Raw genomic sequence first — 15,918 nt, forward strand, 5'->3', positions numbered from 1 at the left:
AGTCCCTGTTAATTCTGACTCCAAGTCTTCTCCTTCCCTGGCCCACAGAGGAATAGAAAGCAGTCTCATAGTTTCTGTCTTGTTTCTTGAAGTAAACATCTCATAGTTTCTGTCTTGTTTCTTGAAGTAAACACACAGAACATTTTGGTCGGGGGGCAGCGGGGGGCCTTTTGCCAGGGGAATTTTTTTTTTTTTTTTTTTTTTTGAGACGGAGTGTCGCTCTGTCGCCCAGGCTGGAGTGCAGTGGCCGGATCTCAGCTCACTGCAAGCTCCGCCTCCCGGGTTCACGCCATTCTCCTGCCTCAGCCTCCCGAGTAGCTGGGACTACAGGCGCCGCCACCTCGCCCGGCTAATTTTTTGTATTTTTAGTAGAGACGGGGTTTCACCGTGTTAGCCAGGATGGTCTCGATCTCCTGACCTCGTGATCCACCCGTCTCGGCCTCCCAAAGTGCTGGGATTACAGGCTTGAGCCACCGCGCCCGGCCAAGGGAATTTTTTTTAAAAATAAAGGATACCTATAATAATTTATGATATATTTTCCATGTAAATTCTGTCTCTCTGTCGCCACTTTTCCCCTAGTCTTGTCACCAGAAAATCCTACTTTGTTCAATAATGGCATTACGGTTGTTTTAAAAATAGAATACTTATCTTTCAGAGAGGCTAATGAAATAGTTAAAGAGGTAGTGATATGTTTGGAATTTGCTTTGAAATAATCCTGTGGGGGGATGTGAGAAAGGTGAAGTACAAATAAAGCAACTTGAAGATGGGTAGTGTACATTAGTACACTGTTCTGCCTACTTTGGACTATGTTTAAATCTCCTATAAGATGTTTAATATAATACAACAACGATGGCTGGGAATCCCACCTTGAACTTGAACTACTGCCAGGATAGGATGAGGGGCTGGGGTAGGGTGGGGACAAGGACAGTAAGTAATGGCAGCTGAGAATAGAGGTTTCTTGTGGCCATTAGGCTGAGGTAGAAGTTCCCAAGTGGCTATTCACTAGAGTCAGGGCCTGACATAGGTACAAGAAAAGTTCAGAAAAGGGAGAAGATGTACAGGCTTGAAGAGCAAAGAGGAGACTGAATTTGAGTTCAGCTAGAAAGAGGTAAGATTTAGTTGACTTGAAGGTAGAGAGAGGGACAATTCAAATCAAGGAAAAGGCATGAATATGGACAGTAATAAGGAAAACAGCATGTGCATCGCTTACGGAGTAAAAGGGAAAGGAAGCTGCATCTGGTTTGTGAGCAGGGGAATGGAGGATGACATGTTTAAGAAGATTAACTTGATGGCAGTGTGCAGAACTGCAGTTTGGGAAATGTGCAGTAATTCAGGCTTCATTGGGTATGGTCCTTGACATGAGGTATGATGTTAGAGTCAGAGAAAAAGCAAGAAAAACAAAGAAAACAAAGAGGGGATGAGAGGTGTAGGCATGAAGGCTAGAGAAGGAAATGTGAAAGGTATCTAACAGGTCTCTACTAAGACTGAGTACATGTGTGTTCACTACATGAGAGAACATAAAGAAGGTTCCAGACCACAGACCAAAAGCTCAGGAGTATCACTTAGAGAAAACAGGAAAGAAAAATGAGAGAAAACCCAAAGGAGCAGTTAGAATGATTTAAAAAGGAAAGAAGTAAAGCACTATGAACCTCAAGGGCAGAAATGCTACAAAAAGACAACAATGGTTAATAAAACTAGACGCAGAAGCCATGTAAGAGAGAAAAGAACTAAGGCAAAGTCACAGGATGTGGTTAGATTATAGCAAACCTATGAGAGAACAGTTTTAGTACAGTGAAAATGAAAACCAGTTTGTAGGTAGTTAAGAGGAGCATATGGAAATAAAGAAAATAGGGTAAAGACCTATTCAAGTGGCCAGGCAATGGCTCCCACCTGTAATCCCAGCACTTTGGGAGGCTGAGGCAGGAGGACTGCTTGACCCCAGGGGTTCAAGACCAGCTTGGGCAACAAAGTGATACCTCATCTCTACAGAAAAAAATTTTAAAAATAGCCACTCACGGTGGCTAGTGCCTGTAGTCTCAGCTACTCGAGGAGTTGAGGCAGAAGGATCGCTTGAACCCGGGAGGTCAAGGCTGCCGTGAGCTGTGATTATACCACTGCACTTCATCTTGGGTGGCAGAGTGAGACCTTGTTGCAACAAACAAATACCCTATTCAAATAAAGAAGCAAGAGGAAGAAGAAATGATTACAGGATGAATCAAAGTACACTAGAGAGAGAGACGATAACATGAGATTCCTGAGGAAATGCAGTGGGGTAGCATTAGAGAGGAGTAAATAAAAATCTTCCTCTCTAACAGGAGAGAAGGAAGAGTCTAAAGTTGGGACAATGCTAAGTATGGTGTACATACAAAAGAGTAGCGGGAAATAAAAGAAGGGAAGCTGGGCCAGTCCAGTGAGAACCTTGAAATGAGGAGCTTTGATATTGTACTGTAGCTAAAAGTGCGCTATGGGAAGGCCAGTGAGGTCACCCAAAAGTATCATTTATTTTTACTTTTTAGTAGAGACAGGGTCTCACTATGTTGCCCAGATTGTACTCAAACACTTGGCCTCAAGAGATTCTCCTGCCTCAGCCTCTTGAGTATCTCAAACTGTAGGCACACACCACCGTGCCCAGCTTTGAAAACATCATTTTAAGAAAATTAATCTGATGGTAGAGTATGGAATATGAGTTGGGGGGTGGGTGGGGAAGTAGATGTTGGGGAGGAGTAGACTGGGAGTAGAGAGTCTAGTTTTAGAATCATTTTCACCACCATTTCATAGTTTCTCACATCGTGACAAGTCACCTTCCTTTACTTTCTTCTTGTCCCAGAGTAATTTCTAGGGCAGCTTTGAAAATGGCTGCATTCAGCCATAAAGGAAAAATCAGCTAGACTTTGGTCTAGCTAATTTACAATGGCTTGGTTAGGACATAAACAGGCAACCTCAATATTCATTCGGGAGCTGTACATAACTCATGTGAGTTTCAGGAGCTTCTTGAAAATAGCTATAAGCACTCCTTTCCTCCCATAAAAGAACAGAACTGTTTCTTTAAGCCCAGGAGGTGCTCATCCCCCTATGTAGCCACTACTTATTCACTAAGATGTCAATTTTGCCCTAAGTTACACATATCATATAAATATTTCCTGAGGCCTAATTTTTGGATGCTGAAGAAATATAGTCAAGATGTTATTTTAGATTAACCACAACACATCAGACCAGACTCTGATAGGTGACTAGGCAGTTTCTTCCATGCTAAAATAAGGAATAAGAGGGGTTTTACTATCTTATGATTCTTCTATGGAAGACTATTATTATTTTCCTAATTAAGTACTATCCAAATGTGAAGGGAATTGAAAAAATTCTCTTGGCTGTTAAAAGCCCTAGCCTGATATTTATATCCTATGGACAAATACGTAGTTCACACAAAATAAGTAACTCAACTTGAAGGCTTGAAAACAGGCAGTGAGGGACAGAGGCAGGTTTCAGTTTGTCCCTGGCTCTCCCACACTGCTCAGCTTTTCTTTCTGATCATCAGACCTGTGAATCTTCAGCAACTTCAGGCCTATACCAACCTTCCAGAGAATTCTTCACATGCTCTCACAATTGTGTAAGGATTAATCCTTATGACAAATCTCTTAATCTCCAGCTTCACAGTGGTTCAGTATTTCTCCTCCAACTTTGATACACACAGCTTGTAATTTTACTTAATAATATTATAATGTCTTACCACAGATGAGACTGCAGAGTTGTTCAACTCTACATGCCAACTTGGGAAAACAAAGATAACCTCCTTATCACAATTTCCATGCTGGGCAAGTATGGTGGCAGTGGACAGGCCACCACTTAAAAGCCCACAACTGCGCAGTCACATAACTGGGCAGAAAAAAAGAAGCACAATGGTAACCTCAGAAGAAGCCAGAATGTGCTACTATTTGTTATAAACAAAAATGACAGGGCTGAGATATCATTTGTAAACTACACATTTTGATTTGTGACTCTCGTGAAGTCAGGTTTGCACAAATGCACCCACATCTAAAGTCTCTCTCTCAACTTGCACAGATATAAGAAAGGCATGGGGCTGGGCACAGTGTGGCTCATGCCTGTAATTCCAATACTTTGGAGGCCGAGGTGGGAGGATTGCTTGAGCCCAGGAGTTCAAGACCAGCCTGGGCAACATAGCAAGACACCATCTCAAAAACAAACAAACAAACAAAAAAAAACCATAGTCTCCTTTAATATATGCTAACACTTTGCACTTCACTTATGAAAACTGTGTTTAGATTCTCAAGGGCACTTTTGTTATTGCCCTAACCTCCCCACAACACACCCATATTTATATTTACCTGAAATTCATCCATGATACTGAATGTATACTCATGTCTGGCTATTACATGATGACAATTCTTACACAAATCTGCTAAAACAAAGAAAGACTTATGTAATTGTCTTAGAGAGTTTCTTAAAATTTCTATTAAAATTTCTATTCTCAGCATATTAAAGAGAATCTTAAGTCTTTCATATTTAACACAAGAGGAAATCCATTATAATATCTACCTTGATTTTTAAAAAATTCAGAATATGCCACATAGCAACACTACATAATTAGGAGTCTGAGCTCAGAGACTTAATATGCTTTTACTAATTGCCACCAAGAGTTCTTTAAGAGAATCAGTTAAAAGATATTTAAGTGTATTTTTAAACTATCTAGATCAATTTTTTTTTTTTTGAGGCTGAGTCTTACTGTGCTGCCCAGGCTGGAGTGTAGTGGCACAATCATGCCTCACTGCAGTTTCAACCTCCCAATCTCAAGTTATCCTCCCAAATCAGCCTCCTGAGTAGCTGGGAGAATAACTTGAGCCCGAGAGGGGCTCAAGACATGCGCCAATACACTCAGCTAATTTTTTTGAGTTTTTGTAGATGTGAGTTCTCACTATGTTGACCAGGCTGGTCTTGAACCCCTGGGCTCAAGTGATCCTCCCTCCTGAGCCTCCCAAAGTGCCAGGATTATAGGCGTGAGCCACCACGCCCATCCCAGCTGTACCTATTTAACTATGTAAAAGCTTTCATTATCATGAATAATATAAACTGTGCTACTATATCCAATCATAAATAAAAACCAAAGCTGGGCATTCAAGTGAATTTAATGGTAACAAAATAATCTAGTAAAAACAATGATTTATTGAGTGCTTACTATTTTAAATATTTAATCTTCTAAAAAACTCAATAAGGTAGATACTATCATTACCACCTTTTTAGAGATAAGCAAACAAAGGCATACTTCAGTTAAGTAACTAGGAAGAGGACTGAGCCAGGATGTAGTGGAACTAGAATTCAAACCCAAACAGCCTAGCTCCAGGGCCCTTGCTCTTAAACCACTATGCCCTATTGCCTGGAATGAAATATAGCTTAAAGAAAACATACGCTAAAAAGAAAGAAAAAGATTCTTCTAGCTTAGAACATTTATTATTATCTGACTCCATTCTAAAGGCTTGGTGTCTTTCAAACTCCTCTGTCAAAATACCATTAACTGTACATTTATTCCTCATGCGTTCAGACGGTACCCAAGAACCAGGAGACAAGCAAAAAGGGAATGTGAACAGTTAAATACTTCTCACAATATCTGGGCACTGACGTATACATATACTTAACTTACAGAAATCCTTAGTGCTAACCTCAGAATTAATTTTTTTTATACACAGTTTATTTGGTTTCCCAATATTGAGGACGAGGAGAAGGATATGAAGGCAGCTTATTATTTAGCTGCAAAAGTAAGGAACAACAGACTGACAGTGACACTGGAGGAAAAAAAGCTAGACATTCTGAGCAGAAACAAGACTAAAAAAAACACTGCATTCCGGAAGTCATTTAGTATAGGGACAAGTAGCCCTAAATACTTTTTTTTTTTTTTTTTGAGACGGAGTCTGGCTCTGTTGCCCAGGCTGGAGTGCAGTGGCCGGATCTCAGCTCACTGCAAGCTCCGCCTCCCAGGTTCACGCCATTCTCCTGCCTCAGCCTCCCGAGTAGCTGGGACTACAGGCGCCCGCCACCTCGCCCGGCTAATTTTTTTTGTATTTTAGTAGAGACGGGGTTTCACCGTGTTAGCCAGGATGGTCTCGATCTCCTGAACTCGTGATCCGCCCGTCTCGGCCTCCCAAAGTGCTGGGATTACAGGCTTGAGCCACCGCGCCCGGCCAGCCCTAAATACTTTAATAGCTGTTGGAGGATATCATGGTATTATACTGTAGCAGAAAGTGAAAACTCACATGGATGACCCTAAGGTCACAATAATAACAATTAATAAAAAATATATCTTGTTAAGGCAGCATAAAGCTTTTAAAAGTATGTCCCTAAAAAATAATTTGATAAACAAAAAAAATTCAGTGTCTGAATCATAAGCTCTAGTTATCTGCAACAGTCATTTACATAGACTCTTTGATGATCCCAGATAAATGAGGTGTTAATGACATTTTCCTCTTAAAAACCTAACTTGTAACTATGTGCACGATACAATAAAGAAATAGGCCTCAGAATATTTTGCGTAACATATCAACTTCCAAAAGCTGACACCTGCTAACACACTTAGGTTAAAAAAATAAAGAAAAGTCTACTTACGATCATAGGTAACTATTTCTTCTCCATCTTCTTCTTTCAAGGATTTGTTTGTGATCAGCATAAAATCCCGCTTACTACACACTGCACAGCCTGTAAAGTTCAGCAAAAAAGATCCATTCTCCAGGCAGGTGTTACCCTAAAATATCAGAAACAGGAATTTAATTTCTTTACATTTCAAAATCTTTAGTGAGATGATTAATAGACTTGAAATCTCTAAAGGCAAAACAAAACGAAAAAATGGACAGCATTTCCTTCTAGGTCATATACCAAATAATTTTTGAAATTACCAGCTTTCCTAAAGAAATGTTACTCATGTTAAAAAAAAAAAAAAAAAGGCAACTAAAGCACAGTGTTAGACCCTTAAGTCTCTGAGGACTGCCATATGTTGAAAAGGGAGGACAAACTGCAAATAGATATCTGGAAACATCTTAAGGAAACCTTAATATAAAATAAGAAAATAGAAAATTAGAAAAATTTAATAGCCAACAATATTAAACGAGGCATACCAAAACTAGAATTAAATTCAATCAAAACAGAAACTGAGTCAATGATAAAGATGATCTTACATACTATGATGTTTAGTTGTTTGTTCAAATAGTTTTGATCCTTGATCATAATACAAAACGAACAAACAAAAGTAAACTCCCAGCTCTATAGATGTCAGTCCTTAAGAATACACGTGACTGAGGAACAGAAGCTTAAGTTCTTCATTTCGTAAGACTGACACATCTGCATTTAAGAGAGAACGGGTTTTACATCTTTACTAAGAAACTATACAAATTTTCAAAAAAAGTTTTTAAAAAAGAAATTCTAAATAACTTATGCTCCTGGCTCAAGGGAAGACTTTTTTTTTTTTTTTTTTGGTAATTTAGATGGGGTCTTGCTATGTTGCCCAGGCTGGTGTCAAACTCCTGGGCTCAAACGATCTTCCCACCTCAGCCTCTCAAGTATTGGGATTACAGTTGTGAACCACCGTCCGCAACCCAAAGCAAGTCTTTGCTAAAGGCTTACTAATACTTGTTAAGAATTAAAAGTTACTTTATAAATAATCTAGTCCAATCCCATTTCTCAGCAACAAACGTTAAGAGTATTTTTAAGTAATGTAACAAAAAATCACTCAAATCAACGTTTCTCCAGTGCATCTGTATGTCTGGTATTGTGCAAAGCACAACAGAGGATTCAAAGATGAGCCAAATACGTTCCTATCTTCAAGGAATTTTAAGAAGCATCAGCAAAATTAAGATTCACCATAAATAATGCCACTAGGAAGTCTTTCTGGATTCCAAGCACCAGAATTAATCTCTCCCTTCTATGTATTGAGGAATGTCTCCCTTCCGTGTATTGAGGAAGAGATGAACTCTGGTGGGAGAATTAATCTCTCCCTTCTATACATGGAGGAATCTCCCCCTTCTATGTATGAGTTAGAGATTAACTCTGGTGGGAAAAATCAAGACATTACTACACAGTTTAGAGTTATTAAATCATAGGTGCACTGCCTTAACTACTAAAAGGGAAAAGGGCCTTAGGATTAAAGTATACATTTCCAGTTATTAAGAGCGAATGGTTTGATTTTTTTTTTAAATAAAATCTACAGAAGTACAATTTACATACAATAAAATTCACACACTTTAAGGGTGCACATAGGTTAATGACTTTTAACCAATGTATATACCCATGTAACCACTACCCTAGTGAAGGTATAAAACATTTCTATCCACCCAAAAAGTTCCTTCGTGCTTTTCAGTCTATCTCTAACCTCCATCCCACCCCAGACACCCACTGATCTGATTTCTATTTCCACAGTCTTGCACGTTCTAGAATTTTATATAAACAGAATCAGTATACTCCTGCATCCAATTTCCCTTGCTCGATATAATGCCTATGTTCATCATCCCTGTTGTTCTAGGTACTGGTAGTTTGTTGCTTTTCATTGCCAAATAGTATCCCCTGTAGGATTCAGCTCTTGGTAGACATTTGGGTTGTTTCCATTCGGGGCTATTATGAATAAAGCAGCTATGGAGATTCATGTGCAAGTCTTGGATGGACATATGTCTTCCCTTCCCTCGGGTAAATATGTAGAAGTGGAATTGCTAATATGGTAAAAATATGGTATATTTAACTTCACAAGAAACTGCCACATGGTTTTCCAGTTTACATTCTTGCCAGCAACGTGTGGTTCCAATTGCTCTATATCTACATTAATACTAGGTATTGCTTTTTATTTTAGCCTTTCCAGTGATGTAAAGTGGTAATCTCACTGTAGTTTCAACTTTTGTTTCCTTGATGGCTAATGATGTTGAGTATCTTTTCATGGTGCTTATTCATGTATCTTCTTTTATGGAGTGTCTATTCAAGTCTTTTGCCCATTTTCAAAAAGTTAGGTTGTTTATTTTGAGTTATAAGCGTCCTTTATATATCTTAGACACAAGTTTTTTTCCCAAATATATTTTCTCCATCACTGATTTGCCTTTTTTAATGGTTTCTTCTGATGATCAAACAAGTTTTGATTTTCATAAAGTCCAATTTATCATTTTTTCTTTTATAATTTCTCTTCTACTTTTCTTCTTTTCTACTAAGACATCTCTGCTTACCCCAGGGTTGCAAAAAGTTTCTTATGTTTTTTTCTAGAAGTTTTACAGTTTTAGTTTATAGGTTTAGGTTTATAATCCATTTTGAAATAATTTTATATATGAGGTAACGATCAAGGTTTATTTAGTTCCATATGGATTTCCAGTTGTTTTGGCAAGATTTGTTGAAGACTATCTTTTCCCCCACTGAATTACAATGGTGCTTTTGTAGAAAAAAGTCAATGACCACATATATGTGGGTCTGCTTTGACTATTCTGTTCCCTTGATATATATATCTACCTTCCCACTAATATCAAACTCTCTTGATTACTACAGTTTTATAGTAAGTCTTTAAATCAGGTAGTTTACATCCTATAAACTGGCTATTCTTGGTTCTTTTCAGTTTCATGTAAATTTTAACATCAGTTTACACACTTTACAAAAAAGTCTACTGGAGTTTGAATTGGGATTCCCTTGAATCTATAAAAGCTGACTGCCAAGGACTCCAAAAAATTAAGGAAAGCAAAACAGTTTTTAAAAAGATCCAAATGTCAATTTCAAATAAATATAACTCTGAACTGGACTGCATCCAGACACAGGTTCCTTGCACAATGTGGCCTAGCCTCTGTAATCTGACTGTGTAAGTAGGCAGAATGTGACTCTAAGGAAACACTGAAGGAGGAGAAGTATCTATGTATCTGTTCTCTGGGAAGTAAATGCTTCAAATGGCAAAATACAAGTACAGTATATAAGAAGCGGATGGGACTTTCTTTAAGAGCCCTGGTCATTTGAAAGCAGCAAGAGTAACCTTCATCAGTGAGGCGTAGCTCTTTTACTAGGTAAGGCAAGACTACTAACATCCAAATTTGGGAAAGTAAACTAAAGCACACATTATTCAGGTAAGGTTTTCTGGCTCCCATAACAGGTGGAAAAAGAATGCAATTCAAATCAATTCCACAATAATAACAGTAGACCATAACAACTTCAAGAAGAAAGGGAAAAAAGTCGACATGTTAAGTACCCTTAGAAAATTTGATTCAGATAAATCCTGGTTAAGGATTTGTAAAGGTATACAAGTGCGCAAGAAGAAATGGCTGAAAACTATGAGGATAATTAATGTGAGAGTATGTTATAAAATCTTACGAGAAAGTTCTAATTATTCTGATAAAGACTGGATTAATTTTTTTCCAGCAAATTATTTCAGATGATACAAGTTACAGGTAGAGAATAAGTAATAGTTAATTATTTATCTTTGATTACATAAAGTTGTTTGGAGTTCTGCTAATGTATATATTTTGCCAGGGAATGTTTAAAAATGGAAAATATGGTTTTTATTAAAGAACCAACTTTTTATTTCATTGATTTTCTCTATTGTATTCTCTCAGTATTTTCTACTCTGATCCTTATTATTTTCTTCCTTCTGCTTGCTTTGGGTTCAGTCTGCTCTTTTTTTCCATTGTCTTTTTCTTTCCTTTTCTTTTTTTTTTTTTTTGAGGCAGGGTCTCACTCTGTCACCCAGGCTGGAGTGTTGTGGCACAATCTCGGCTCACTGCAACCTCTGCCTCCTGGGTTCAAGTGATTGTCTCACCTCAGCCTCCCAAGTAGCTGGGATTACAGGTGCACAAAACCATGCCAAGCTAATTTTTGCATTGTTTGGTAGAGACCAGGTTTCACCATATTGGCCAGGCTGGTCTCAAACTCTTGACCTCAAGTGATCTGCAAGCCTCGGCCTCTGAAAAGTCCTGGGATTACAGGCGTGAGCCACCATACCCAGCCCGTTTTTCCATTGGCTTAAGTGGAAAGTTAGGTAATTGATTGAAGAGTATACTTTTTAAATACAGGCACATATAACTATAAATTTTAAGATGCAGAGTAACATTTTACAACTGTTTTGCTAATTATATATTATTCAGCATTTAATTAAATCTGGTTTAATGTTATCTACTAAGCAACAACTTGAGTATATGAAATTTGGCAGCTTAGTTTTAAACGACAAATATAAAACATGTAATTTTAAACTTAAACGTATCACTAACGCTGATTTTTCCCCACTGATTAATAATGTATTTCTGTATTCCTGTTGCATTACTAACAAAATTTAAAGCTGAAATTAAAATATATGAAGTTTCATTTCCAGTTTGATATGAAAAATATTTTATTACAATTTTGTGCCTGTTCAGTAATTTTAGAAAATGTAGTAGAGTTTAGTTCCGACCGGTTTGCTAAATGCTTTCCTGAAGGAAAAAAAAATGTGGTTCGCAGTTGAGTTAAAAAACATTTGGGTTCAAAACATTAGTATGGTTCATTTCCAACTTGACTCATGTTTGAATTCAAATTCTCAGTGTTAACATTATAAGCAAGTAGGCCAGAGCCCCATTAAGAATTCAGTACTGTATATTCCTAGTCTGTAAAAATAAATGACAAAACTCCAAACAACTTTATGTAATCAAAGATAAATAATTAACTATTACTTACTCATTCTACACTTAGAGCTTCCCAACAAATGATTTTTTTGTTGTTGTTTTAAGTAGACAGGGTTTTGCTCTGTTGCCCAGGCCTGAGTGCAGTGGTGTGATCTTAGCTCACTGGAGCCTCGAACTCCTGGGTTGAGGGAATCCTCCTGCCTTAGCCTCTTCCCAAGTAGGTGGAACTATAGACACACACCACCACGCCTGGCTAATGTTTTTTAATTTTTATTTTTAGTAAGGATGGGGTCTCACTATGTTGCCCAGGCTGGTCTCAAACTCCTGGTTCAAGCCATCCTTGTGCCTTGGCTTCCCAAAGTGTTAGGATTATGGGCATGAGCCACCAGGCCCAGCCCACCATCTTATTACCCTTCCCTTTGCTAAGCTTCTGCAAAGCTGAGCAAAAGCAGTGGGCTTCTGCTCCTACTGCACTTAAAAATAGGTCATGACTTCAAAGAACCCCAGAGTTGGAAGGATCCTTGACATTCCAAATGGTCAGTTAGTCTCTACTGAACAATAGGAAGAGAGCTTAATTCGTTTAAGAGTTACTCATTCCATTTTGAAATGTCAGAATGTTCTTTATTCTGATTCAAAGTCTAAGACCCATAACATCCACCCACGAATTATTTCTAAATCTGCCTTCTAAAATTCCAAAGAAAAGTTTAATTCTTCTTCATGACAGTCTTTTAATTATTTTAGAACAGAATAAAATCAGAGAAAAGTGCCTTTGAAAGGCACTCTCCTGGTTTTCCAATCACCTCAATCCCTTTTTCTACTATTCTTCCTTATACTTTCTTTATTTTCATTTCTGAAGTTAATTTAGTCTTTGGAGCTCAGTCCTTGATTATCTAAATTTTTTTCTTTAGAGAACAAATCCTATTTTGTTGACTGACTCGTCTATCTATGTAGCTGTACCCAAACTGCAGTCTTATATATTCACTTGACCCTTCAGATATTCTCAACCTCAGGTGAAGCATGATATTAATAACAATTTGACCATTTGTCCCCAATTTTTTTTCTTCTTCCCATATGCCTCCAATTTCTGTAATGATACTTCCAACATCCCAGTTGCCTAGACTGAAAACCCTGAGATCATGTGATCATGTACAGGTCTCCCCTTATTCTCTTCTACATTAAACTGGTTGAATCTTGTTAATTCTTTTTTTTTTTTTCCTTTTTAACAGGGTCTCGCTCTATTGCCCAGGTTGGAGTGCAGTGGCATGATCATGGCTCACTGCAACCTCCTGCCTCAGCCTCCAAGTAGCTAGGACTACAGGTGCATGCCACCATGCCTGGCTAATACTTGTGGGGGTTTTTTTTTGTGTGTGTGTTTTTTTTTGGAGACAGAGTTTTGCTCTTGTCGCCCAGGGTGGAGTGCAGTGGCGTGATCTCGGCTCACTGCAACCTCTGCCTCCCGGGTTCAAGTGATTCTCCTGTCTCAACCTCCCAAGTAGCTGAGATTACAGGTGTGTGCCACCACACCCAGTTAATTTTCATATTTTTAGTAGAGACAGGGTTTCGCCATGTTGGCCAAGCTGGTCTTGAACTCCTGACCTCAGGTGGTCTGCCGGCCCTGGCCTTCCAAAGTACTGGGATTACAGGCATGAGCCAATGTGCCCGGCCTATTTGTATTTTTTTGTAGAGACAGGGTTTTGCCATGTTTGAGACTGGTCCCAAAGTCCTGGGCTCAAGCGGTCCACCTGCCTTGGCCTTCCAAAGTACTGGGATTATAGGTGTGAGCACTGCGCCCGGCCTAATTCTTTCTTTGAAATAAGGTCTTCATTATCTCATGCCTACACTACTGTTGCCATGGCTCCTGAAACGCTCTGTGGAGTTCTCTCTTTACACACCCTCTATTCCACCATTTCAACATTCAGCCATAAGATTCATTTTCCTAAATAACAGATTTCAGAATCATTTCTCTACTAAAATTTTGATGGTTGCCCAATGCCTAACATGTAAACTCTAAACTTCTCAATATGACTTTTAAGTTTTACAATAACTGCACTCTTAAGAATCCAACCTACTCTCTTTAATATTCTCTACTGCAAACTTCTCCCTCATGGTCCTATAATATCCCATGTTTATTACCGGTTTCATAAAAATCTTTTTAAACTTTAAAAAAACGAAAGAGTACACTGTAAAGTACATGAAACATAAATGTAGAGAATAAGAAATAATTATAAAGTGAACATCTATAGAACCACCACCCAAATCAAGAAATAAAACACTGCTTGTACCCCGGAAGACTTTTTCTCATGTGACCCTTCTTGATCACACCCTAATCCCTTAGGAGTAACCACTATCTCGACTTAACAGTAATTGTGCGCTTTCCTTACGGTTTTACCACCCAGGTACATCCTTAAATAATATATTTTGGTTTGCCTCTTTTTGAATTATACTTTATGTGTTCTTTCATCAACACTATTTGTAAGACTTCAAGTTGCTGGTAATTCTAGTTTGGTTTCATGACTATAATTCAGGATTTCTCAACCTCCGCACTATATTGACATTGGGAGTGACACTTTGTTGTAGTGGCTGTCCCATGTATTGCAGGATGTTAAGGGGCATCCCTTGCACCACCCATTAGAAGTCAGTAGTACTTCACCTTTTGACAACCAAAAAATGTCTCAGGATATTGCCAAATGTCTAACAGGCAAAAATCACTCCTGGTAGAGAACTACTGCTCTAATTCATTCATTTCCATTCCTCATTCATTAATGGTGTTCCATTCTAATGAATATATCACAGTTACTTTTCCAATCTACTACAAAAATAATGCTGTTATGAACACTCTTATTTATAGGTCTTCAGAAGCATATACACATGCATTTTTCTAGAATGGGAATCGCTGGGTCATTTCTGTGTTTTATAAGGCTCACCCGTTTTTTCAAAGTAGTTGTACCATGAGAATTCATACTGCTATACAAGCTACTCAAAAGCCTAAGTATTACCCATAAGATACTAAGACATAAGCAACTACAGAGATTTTCTCCCTCCCAACCAATGCACAAATTCCATTCCTGTAATTTTCCCCCATCCTCCAGCTCCTCACCTTCTTTTCTACCCTAATTACAACTGCCCTTCAAGCCTCAGATGATGTCCATCTTTTCTCAGGGGAGAACAGCACTATCTCCTATTGCCCTCCTCTTTCCCTAAACTTGAATAGCATTTCTGAACTGAGGTACTCATTTTTGTTAGTCACATACTTCCCAAAACTGTAAGCTGTTAGGCAGCACCAAAGCTGCCTTTTAATTTCTTCTCTGAAATAAAGAATCCAGCTGGGCGCGGTGGCTCATGCCATTAATCCCAGCATTTTCGGAGGCCAAGGCGGGAGGATAGTTTGATCCCAGGAATCTGAGACCAGCCTGGGCAACAGTGGGACCCTGTCTCAAAGAGAGGAGAAATAATTCCTTTCTGGCCTAGCAAAGTAATCTAACTACACATATATAAATGTTCAACAAGGATGCCTTGAATAAATGAGAATAGACAAGCTTTGAATCTGAAAGTCACTGAGATTTAAAAGGTAGTAACAGTCAGGAAACCTAAATTCTAGTCCTGGCTCTCATCCAGAATGTAAACTTCAGCAAGTGATTTCCCCTCTCTGGGCACTGGTTTCTTCATCCGCAAAAGTGTTAGAACACATGACCTCAGAGGTCCCCTCCAGCGCTAGAATTCGGTAAGAAAATTGAACTTCATCAAATCGAGCTTGAGGATACCGGTAGTGGGGGTGAGGGAGTCCCTCGGTTGTCGACCGGGTTTGTGGCGGTGCTGGGGTTCCTCTGTTGCTCCCTGGAGCTCAAGAGAACGGCCACGACAGCTGAGGTCAGCCGCCAGGGCGGGGACCAGAGGCGCTGACCGCCACAGGCCATCCCCCGTGTGCCTAAATACCGCTACCGGGTCACCGGGACGGGCAGTGCGGCCAAGTCCGCCCCGCGAACGGCCTCTCTGGGAAGGCCAGCCTGGGGTGTGAGACACCTCGGGGGCCGGCCGCGGGCCAAGGGAGCGCCCAGTCGCTCACCCGGTTGGGATATTCCTTCTCCACACAGTCGCCACACATCGCGACGAGGTCAACATGGAATGCCCTCCAACACTTCCGGGAAGACGAAACCTCGCGAGAGCTGAGATATGGTTGCCGCATGCGCCCAACTACTCGACTACTGGATATTCCGTCTCGGGAACCGAGCCGAAGTCTCTGCCCCTTAGCAACTGTTGTCAAGGCAGGGCACAGTCTCCTTGGCACCTTGCGTCGGCAAAGGGTGGGGCTTCAGAACTC

The 15,918-nt window shown here is 39.4% G+C and overlaps 1 protein-coding gene across 10 annotated transcripts in view; it reads right to left on the reverse strand.

Annotated features, from left to right (window-relative positions):
• Nucleotides 1-15,832, reverse strand: part of CHURC1 (churchill domain containing 1) — a 27,411-nt gene extending 11,579 nt beyond the window's left edge. For 3 of the 10 annotated variants that reach the window (XR_002523391.2, XM_017961253.3, XM_021941310.2), the window contains exons 1-3: nucleotides 15,362-15,657; nucleotides 6,610-6,745; nucleotides 4,341-4,414 (exon numbers count right to left, since the gene is read on the reverse strand). Coding sequence is in view for 9 of the 10 variants with exons in the window: in XM_017961253.3 (XP_017816742.1) it covers nucleotides 4,341-4,414; nucleotides 6,610-6,745; nucleotides 15,362-15,514 (363 nt within the window). In the remaining variant the exon portion in view is untranslated. The other 7 variants (XM_017961254.3, XM_021941311.2, XM_017961255.1 and 4 more) reach the window with 7 other exon arrangements.
• Between the last annotated feature and the right edge of the window lie 86 nt (nucleotides 15,833-15,918).

The sequence above is a fragment of the Papio anubis genome, chromosome 7 (genome assembly GCF_008728515.1).
Source record: "Papio anubis isolate 15944 chromosome 7, Panubis1.0, whole genome shotgun sequence".
NCBI lineage: Eukaryota > Metazoa > Chordata > Mammalia > Primates > Cercopithecidae > Papio > Papio anubis.